At 35.5% G+C, this 10,478-nt stretch overlaps 1 protein-coding gene across 1 annotated transcript; it reads left to right on the forward strand.

The window, feature by feature from the left end:
• Nucleotides 1–7,107: 7,107 nt before the first annotated feature.
• On the forward strand, nt 7,108–8,506 carry LOC131074700 (chlorophyll a-b binding protein CP24 10A, chloroplastic). The gene is made up of 2 exons (XM_058011390.1): nt 7,108–7,532; nt 7,642–8,506. The coding sequence occupies exons 1-2, from the start codon at nt 7,177–7,179 to the stop codon at nt 8,189–8,191; spliced, it is 906 nt and encodes a 301-aa protein (XP_057867373.1). The 5' UTR covers nt 7,108–7,176; the 3' UTR covers nt 8,192–8,506.
• The last annotated feature ends 1,972 nt before the right edge of the window (nt 8,507–10,478 follow it).

A 10,478-nucleotide genomic window follows, 5' to 3' on the forward strand; every position in this document is an offset into this window, starting at 1 on the left:
CACATGACTATTCAGATGACACCATTCAGAGCTTTGTATGGTTATGATGGTCCTACTTTTGTGGATTTATTGTTGAGCGATTGCAGAGTACTGAGTGTTGGGGACCTATTGCAGAAGAATCAAGATATCATGAGAGCTCTTCATGAGAACATTTAGAAGGCTTAGAATCAACAGAAGCAATATGTTGATCAGAGGAGGGTTGAGAGATCTTTTAAGATCGGGGATATGGTGTATATGATGCTTCAACCCTATAGACAGTCCTCTCTTAGGAAGAAGGGCTCTGAGAAACTGAAGCCACGTTATTATGGGCCATTTAACATTATCAGGCGAGTTGGCGAGGTGGCTTATGAGTTGGATTTACCAACATATAATAAGGTCCATAATGTGTTCCATGTTTTGCACCTCAAGAAGGTACTGGGACAACATATAGCTCCTTCTTCAAACTCACCACCCTTGGATGATGAGGGGAAGTTGATTTTAGTACTCGAGGCCGTCATAGAGACTAGAGAGTGTCACCTTCAGAGGTAGGTCATTAGGGAAATTTTGGTTAAGTGGAGAGATCTGTCAATAGAGGACGCTACTTGGGAAAATGAGAGTATTTTATAGCATCCAACATTGAGTTTGCTTGAGGACAAGAAAATTCAAGGAGGGCGGACTATGATGTCCCCACTCTAGTCAATTTTTGTGACTGATGGGTTAGCCTATTATTTTGGACTCTCACATGCTAACATTCTGGATATAGGGTCTTAGTGATAGTTCCACTTCTTCAGTTCAGTCTTGGGTTCAGTTCCAGTGTAGTACCCCTCCCTTGATCAGACTATTTTTTACACTTATTTTGACCATGGTTGAGTTTTCAGTGGTTTTTATGGATACACTATGTGGTGACGTTTTATTCAAACATTATGCTATTATGGACTATTCTTTGACTTATGACTTAGTGAATGTTGATAAAGCATTAATTCCTTATGAATGATTAGATGTTAAATTTATTTATGTGTTATTGACCATGAACTAACACATTTACCTTATGTATGAGTTGCATCATTTATCTGTCTTCATGTATGTGTGGAGTTTGTATGGGGTGCGAGGAGATGATTTCCCATCACTCACTTCAGTGAGACATGAAAAGTCACGATTCTCCTTCACCGGTGTGTTTACCGTGTTTGTATATATATATATATATGTATGTGTGTGGTTTGGTGATATAGGAATTGTAGGTACAAGGTACTGACTTCACCTGGTTCTATAGGTCTAAGCATACCTAATTAATCCAATGGAAGTGGAGGAGACAGTCTTAAGGCCCTAAATATCATCCCTAGCCTTGCTCGATAGTGAGAATTGTTAGTCTTATGTCAACCTTCCCAATGTTGGTATGTGAGTCATGTCTTTATTTTGTTCAGATGAGTTTGTGTGTTATGCATTTTGTGACTATTAAGTCTCTTCTAGTGTTATTTAATGTGAAAGTAATTATTAATATCTTATGGTTATTAATAATTATTGTGTATTGCTTTTATAAATTAAATTAAGAATAAATTATATGGGCACTTGATATGGTTAAATAGATAAATCAATCATACTAGGTTGATTGATTGAATTAATTGTTTAAAATTTATCATCTAGTGGGTTTATTATTGTGTCTTGTTTATTTGAGAAAAGTTATTATAACTTTAAAAAAATATATCTAATGACCTTTTGGTGTGTGAGGGAATTTTATTTTTAATTTTAAAATTTTAATGTTATTAATTGGAGAAAGAAATTCAATTTTAATTTTCATGAGGAAAAGAATTTTGCTCTAAAAGGTTTATATTTTGGGGATTTTTCCAAAATAGGGAGTTCTTTTCATTTTGGGAAAATTGGCTCTTTGTTGTTAAATGTGATTTTGCTAGAGGTGTTGAAGAGATTTTTGAAGGGGTTTTAGTTGAAGAAAAGATTTGGATTCATCTATAATTTTCTTCCAGGAAAGCATATCAGATTGGGGTTTTTAAATCTTTGTTTTTTAATTTTGGTGTTGATTATGAAATCTCTGTGTTTTTTGTAAATTTTCTGTTTAAAGTTTATTTTTATTTCTCCATGTGAGACTCAGATTTTTAGAGAAAAAGAAAATATATTTTTGCAAAAATCTGGGTTGGGGATTTTAAATTTCAACTTTGCTATGATTGAGAAAAATGAGAAATTTTAATCTACTATGGTTGCAGATGGAATACATTTTACCTAAAGAAATTGTTTGTTTGTTGTTTGTATACAGCTGGGTTTTGTTTAAACTCATTTTAAAAGAAAATCTTGCTTAGAATGCTCAGAAATAAATATATATTGTTTTAATTTATTACTTACTTGGAAGGGCATTTTTTTTATCTATTATTGTTTTTTTTATTATATATTAGTTTTATTATTGTTGGGGCATTTATTTATTTTTTGCTATGTGGTATGTGGGCACCCATATGGGAACTCACGACTATGGGTGCCAAGGCACTGCCACAGCATGGGTGCCCATAGTGGAACCCACGGCTATGGGTGCCATGGCACCACCACAGCGTGGGCACCCAATGGGAACCCACGACTGTGGGTGCCATGGCATTCCCACAACGTGGGAACCCACGGTTGTGGGTGTCGTGGCACACCCACAACGTGGGCCCCACAATCCCATGCCTTCCCTCCTTTGCATACGTGGGCCCAACTTAAATAATACATATACATATACACATACATATACATACATACATACATACATACATACATGTGTGTGTGTGTGTGTGTGTGTGTGCACACACACACACACACACACACATATATATATATATATACATCTATATATATATATATATATATACATACATATATATATATATGTGTGTGTGTGTGTGTGTGTGTGTGTGTGTATATATATATATATATATATATATATTTTGATGTTAGTGACTATTGATTGGAAGTTTTTATTGAATTTGGGAAATTATTGTTAGTAAATGATTTAAATCAAAATTTAGAAATTATAGTAAACTTGGTCAATGTGATTTGATGGAAAACAAACAAAATCTATTTTCGAATGTAGATGATGGTTTTGTTTCTTATATGTTTGGCTTCGTAATTAAGTCTTATTGCAAGTCAATTGGCTATATGTTGAATTAGACCTTTTCATGTTTTTTTTTTCCTTTGTGGTCATGTCTCATGAGTAGACCGAATTATCCAGTTGGTTAAACCTAGATGGTAGGGTTTGTATGGTCAAGTGTATTTCTTCAGTTGTTTTTGAACTCCTTCCATATGGTTGGCTTTGATGTTTTTGCCTTGGAGTTCTTTTCGGATTTTGTAGTGTCATAAGGAAGAGTGGCTTCTGAGTGGGGGTCGAGCCCAAAGTGGCTGACATGATAATCCACTCAGTAGTTGGATAATTAAGTGATAACCTAATAATGTATTAGAGGGTTTGGGTAGCTTAAACATTAATTAAGATTAATTGTACCCTACTCATGGTTGAGTGGTTGTAAAGACTCAAGATGCAGTGGGAAGGCCTGGAATGACAATACTAACAACCTTGTCCTCACGAAAGGTTTGTTTGGTCCGCATGAGACTTGGATGGGGCCGGGGGTTCAGGAAAGGCTAACAAGATAACTCAGGATGGGGGTTGGAGCCTATGGAGGCCTGTTAAGATAGCCATTCCAAGCTATGTGATGACACTCTTCCCTTATGTTCACTGATGTGTAGACTTGTTGATGGCACCTGAAGTATTATTGTGAAGTCATATTTGTGTGTGTATGCTTTGTGTGGTTACTCGATGTAATGTTTAGACCATGTGTGCATTCTTTGCAGTTTGCTAGTGGGTATTATTGCTATCTCCTAACACAGTGGAGTGGTTCTTTTTGAGCCACATGGTTGGGTGGTAGTGCCACTTTCCATCGGGTGTTCATTCCTTTCATGCGAGGGTTGGTTTTGTAGATTTCCAGTTGTTCTCAAGGATTTGATCATCTCATGTACCAGTTAGATCTTATTTGTTCTTCTTGGATCATTCTTGTAGTTCTTGGACCTTATAGGGTCAGATGTATCTTTTGTTATGTATGCCTTCATGGCAAGATGTAATTTTGATGTAATCATTATGTACTCTTATGAGACTTGGTGTTTTAAGTGTAACGTAAAACTATGAAGACCTTGAAATGTATATGCAATGTAATATGATGAGTATTAGATGGTAGGATTTATATCTTTAATTTAGAAACTTTGACGTAATGTAAATGAATGTATTATTATAAATATAGCATAGATATGTTTATGTTATCAAGTGCAAAAGTATGAATCAATCATTGTTTGGTTTAATTAAGTTCCTAATTGTTAAATATATATCTTAAGTGGATTAATTGACCTTAAGTAATGATTAGTTTAATTAAGTAATCCACGTTGGGAAACCCTTTAGGAGTTTAAGTTAAGTCTTCCGTTTGTGCAATTTAAATGCAATTTTGATCTTAATGTATCTTTTAGTTCAGTAATGTTTAAAATAAAAAAAAATGTTATTTCTAATTTTTTTCAAGTGTTTTAGATTAATCCTTTAGGGTTTCTTGGCAGGGCACTACATCCAAGGCCTCAGCAGTTAGTGTGTGGGCTTAGTTGAGGGACTTACTATTATAGTAAGTCAATCTAGCAGTTGTGCTATTTTTAGTCAGGGCACCTGGACACATGGGGGTTATTCAGTATTGACTCTAGCTTCAGACGACACGTCAAAAGACTAAATAATGAAGGAGATATTAATATTCTACTGGCTAAGTTATTTAATTAACTTATATGGTTATTATAAAGTCATAAAGTGACTTTATTAAATTAAAAAACCACTTATTATTATAAAGTGATTTCTATTAAATCACTTAAATGATTTAGGGAGCCCAAGTTGACTATCAAACTATGCAAAGTTAATTAAATACATTTTAATGTATTTAAAATGCATTTGGGTGTACTTAGTAAATATCGTGCCATTTGGGGGTTATAAGGAATTTGAAGGCAATTCAAACTCATTATTGATTATTTTACATTGCTTGATATTTTCTATGTGGATTGTCTGAAACAAGGGTTTTAGAGGGTTTTCTATTGAAAAACATTCATTCTTCATGGATCTATGATTATGAGGCTATGAAAGATCAGCTGAATTATTGCAAATGGAGAGGGCTTCACACAGAAGTCTTCATGTGCTTCATCAGAGGTTAATTGTGTTAGTTATTTGCAGATTTTGAATAAGGAAGGAGGCAATACAGGTTAGACGCCTCATTAGCAACATCGTACTAGTTCAATAACTAGCCATACAAGATTCCTTGTTGGCCGTACCATTCAACTTTGGCACGTGGGCTCTAGAGAGAGGGTGTTTTGCTTGGGAGGCTGAAACACCTACCCAAAGTGCATTCTGAGTGCACATTTCCCAACGCCTAGTCTTTTTAAGCTATTCCATCAACTTTCTGGCTCAGAGAAATCACATTTTGGAATTGTACGACCATTTTGGTCAGTTTCCCAGTTTTGATTGACAAACACCAAATTTCTTCATTTAAAATAAGCTAGGGACCCACAGGTATGCAATTAGCAGTAGGATTTATTGTAGGAGTTATCTTATTCATAATATAGTTTCAGTTGCTCTCAATTTTATTTCTATTTGGTTTTATGTGCAATTCTTGCTTGACACGTGTTATTTTCTACTTTAAAATTGTTCAAAAACATTGAAAATCCAAAAACACAACATCAATAGTATTTCAGGAGAGTTAGAACCAGCAAGCACCTACAAAAAGCATACTATGTCAAAGAATTTAACAACATATAAGAACAAGATGAAAATGTATACATAGGGGCTGAATTCAAAGGAATGAAGAAGTGTTAATTACCCAATTGAGGATTGAATGAAAGAATTTAATGATGTCCACGAGACCAAGTAGTCTATGGGATCAAGAACCACAACCATAAATTATCTTCAAACTCCTTTCAATATCTGATCTCCTACTATAGATCTTGACCAAAAGAGCTAGCAATCTTGCTAATCCATGCTTACTCTTAGATTTGAAATCGATAGATGAACAATACCTAAAAATTGAAAAATGAGAACATGTTTATTCTACAACAATCATGGACGATATCAATGAATGAATGATTTTACTGATATTGCAGCGTAATGGAATGAGAATTGTAGCCTTATCTTCAAACTCCTTTTGATGTTGGATCTCCTACAATGAATCTTGATTAGTAAGCTAGTAGTTTGGTTAATCCTATCTTCTTCAAATAAATATATATCCTTCAAACTATTCTCATACTAAGTACATATATATCCTTATAAGCAGTGCATTCCATGATAAAGTGTCATTCCATCTCTACCATTCCCTTATAATAGAATATGCATGTTCTCTCTTGCCAAGCTTCCTTGGATATCTTCCATCTTCTAGTCTCACATCTAAGATGATACAATAGAATCCTTAATTACACAACTAGCAACCTTGCTTTTCTTCTAATAAATATCCTTAAAAAATGAAAAATAAGAACATGCCTATTCTACTACAATAGATGGTATGAATAAATGAAAGAGTTTTAATGATGTCCATCAACCAATGGGACCAAGAGTATCATCACTAACAACTTTCAAGTTCTTCTCATTGTTAGCTTCTTTGTTTTGAATCTAGATCAAGAAGCTCGTGGTTTGTGAAGTCTTGCCTCCTCAAGTAGCTCATTTAGACTACTCACCTTCGAATTATCTCATGTTGTATTCCTCACATAAATTTTAATACTCTCTAAATTGGAGTCGTGCTCAACTCAACATCAAATACTACTTACTACATAGACTGCTTGATCTTGTCATTAAAAATCTTCATATGCTCTTGAAATGTTGAAAGACAGATCACAAATTCAAATCCTATAGGAAGTAAGATATGTATGCCTCGTTTATAGCATATGCAAACCACGACGGCCTGACATAATAGACTATAAAAAAATCGGCCTGACATAATAGACTATAAAAAAATCTTTCTTCTTTCTTCCGTTCATCATTCATCATTCATCATTCATCATTCATCATTCATCATTCATCCATATTGGATGCCGATTATATCTTCGTTGGAATTGTCGGGTTCCGGAATGCCCACTCCGTGCAGATCCCGGCAGATTCCGGAAAGAGCCAATGGATCACGTTCGCTACGTGTCCAATGCTGAGTTACTTCACTGCAAGCGTTAATGTCATTGGCTCGAGATCTATCCGACCAGATTTCTTCCGATTCGAAAGAATATCTTAGCCTTCCTCCCACAATTAATTCCCAATTTCAGTCACTTTTCCTCCTAACAACACAAAGAGAGAAGAAAATGGCAGCAGCAGCGGCCGGCGCAGCCACAAGCACAGCATGCGCAGTTTCAAACCGGCTCGCGGGGTTCTCCAGAGGCCACATTGGGGGACGACCCGCGGGGCTCCGAAACAGAAACAGGAATGGGTTGTTCCACTGCCGAGTAGTCGCCATGGCAGCTGTGAAGAAATCATGGATACCGGGCGTCAGGGGCGGAGGAAACCTGGTCGATCCAGAATGGCTTGATGGCTCGTGAGTGACCTAAATTAATGCTATTAAGGCAAGCAAGAAACCATTTTTCCCTTTCTCAACACGAGTGTTGTGTAACTAATGCTATTATTATTTGGTTTTGGTGTTGTAGGCTTCCGGGCGACTATGGGTTCGACCCGCTAGGGCTAGGGCGAAATCCGAACCAGCTGAAATGGTACAGAGAGGCGGAACTCATACACGGGCGGTGGGCAATGACGGCTGTGGTGGGGATTTTTGTGGGTCAGGCGTGGAGTGGCGTTCCCTGGTTCGAAGCAGGGGCACAGCCAGAGGCTTTGGCGCCCTTTTCATTTGGGACCCTACTGGGGACTCAGTTGCTGCTCATGGGGTGGGTTGAGGGCAAGCGCTGGGTCGATTTCTTCAACCCTGAGTCGCAGTCGGTGGAATGGGCCACACCATGGTCGAGGACCGCTGACAATTTTGCCAACGCCACCGGTCAGCAGGGGTACCCTGGTGGTAAGTTCTTCGACCCTCTTTGCCTTGCAGGGGAGATCCAAAATGGGAAGTATGTTCCTGATCCGGATAAATTGGAGCGTCTTCAGTTGGCTGAAATCAAACATGCCCGGCTTGCCATGGTTGCTATGCTTATATTTTACTTTGAGGCCGGTCAAGGCAAAACTCCCCTCTCTGCCCTTGTACTCTGATTTCTCAGCCTTTCATGGGACATCTCTGTTTTTGTGATAGGAATTGCCCTGATTGCTAAGAGTATCTTGCACATTGTTTCCATAAATTTTAGCTTAGATTGATTGGTGGCTGTAACTCATGCCATCACTTCTTAGAAATTGCAGCATTTGGTGTATGGAATCTCTCAGTCTCTAGCCCATAGCATGTACTATACAGCTGAGAATGATATGCCCTGTTCATGAACTCAGAGACAGTATCTATCCATTGTGGGATGAAATCTAAGTGGGCTCTTCTTTAATTAAGGATATTAAATTTTGAATTTGAAAGTTTCTGAATTTGTTTGCCTAAATATTTTATTATTAAGATTTCCACTCATATTCTATGATCTGTCACTTTATCTTAATATGGATCATCATAGAGCCAAAAACATTAATATAAAAATATTACATGCATGAATCCAGAAGTTTTCAAATTCATTAATTCATATTAATTCATAATTCTTGTTCATAATTAAATGACTTTTAAAAATTTCTTTAGTAAATAGGTGAATTGAATTAAGAACTAAAGCATAAATGAATTCATTGATTGTTAGAATATCTGGAAGTATGGAAAGTAAGTGTGATAAGTAAAAATATTTAGTTTTATGTTTGAGGAAGAGGGATAATTTTGCTATATTACTTAATTCGGATGCTTAGTATTGGGAATGGTGAAATTCCGTTAGTCCTGCTCACTTTATCATAACAATAGAACATTTGTGGATCGCATTCTACAATTCATTCTCTTCTCCAACTCACTTTATGATTATACTCTTTGTAGCATAGGAATCTCGGAAATCATCACAAACAATATAAAAACTAATCTAGCTCAATCACGAAACTAAAATGCAATGATCTATCCTAAACACACTCAATAAAGACATGAATATGAAAACATTCAAAAGTAAATATTATGCAAACTATATGCAGATCTGAATGCTTCCTTCATGCGGCTCCATTGTTCTTCTTTCCTCTTCAAATAGTTTGGTTGTGGATCTCACCTACAAGTGCACACACATAATTGAAAGCAAGTAGACAAGATTATTGATCAAGAGTACTCGAAATGTGATTGATTAGAAATTTGATAATCTGATTAGTCTCATTATTAGGGTTTTGATTGAAGAAATTCATCCAATTTATAGACAAATTGGAGAGATGAACAAATTAGCATGATAGTGATTCAAATGGAAATTCAAATCAAGAATAGCAAAATTATGACATGTGTATGACAAATTGCTATGCAAGGATTTATGACAATTTATGGCAAATTGCTATGTCAAGAATTGATTGATTTGTCAATTATGACAAATTATGACAAATTTCTATGTCTTTCCCATGAATTTAGGAGAGAAATAGGAGGAAATTGAAATTAAGAATTAAGAAATTAGGAAAATAGGAAATGAGGAATTAAGAAATTAGAAAATTAGGAAAATGATGAAAATTAGGAAATTAGAAAAATGAGGAAATTTAGGAATTAGTGAATTAATTAATACTTTTTCATTTATTAATTAATTCACAAAGAGGGAATTTAGAAATTGATGAAAGATTAGGAAATTAGGTAAATTAATTAATAATTTGTCATTTATTAATTAATTCACAAAGAGGAATAATTAGCCAATTAAATGAACATTTAATTGTGACAAGAAGACTTAGGATAAAATAAATAATTTATTAATCCTAAAGGGAGAAATGACAAACAAGGTTAAATGATTAAATCACGAAACCCTAGAAGATGAATTAGGTCTTGATGAAAGATAATTGATTTGATCATGATTCTGATTAACAAAGGACCAATGTGATAAAATGATTTGATTGATAAATGCGTCAATTGACGAGGAACAATGACAAATTGATCCAAATTGACATAATTGAGACAGACAACAATCGATAGCGAAATGATCGCAAAATGACAAATTTGACAAAAAGACAAGGATCGATGACAAAATAGATTGCAAGACGACAAGATTAAAAATGACCACGATCGATGACAAATCGATCGCAAAATGACAAGATCGAACATGACAACGATCGATGACAAATTGATCGCAAAACGACAAGATTGAAAACGATAAGGATTGATGACAAATCGACAAGATTGATAAGAGGACAAAACCCTAATTAGGATTGACGATGTCCAAAATGATGACAAATGAGCACGCACATTGATGCGACAGGCTAAAATCGATCAAAATCATGATTGGATAGTGTTGTCGACAAGACCAAATTTGAGAGCGAGACGAATGAAGAATGTAGAAGAATGACTCGATGTTTG

This window comes from Cryptomeria japonica, chromosome 11 (genome assembly GCF_030272615.1).
Source record: "Cryptomeria japonica chromosome 11, Sugi_1.0, whole genome shotgun sequence".
Taxonomy (NCBI): domain Eukaryota; kingdom Viridiplantae; phylum Streptophyta; class Pinopsida; order Cupressales; family Cupressaceae; genus Cryptomeria; species Cryptomeria japonica.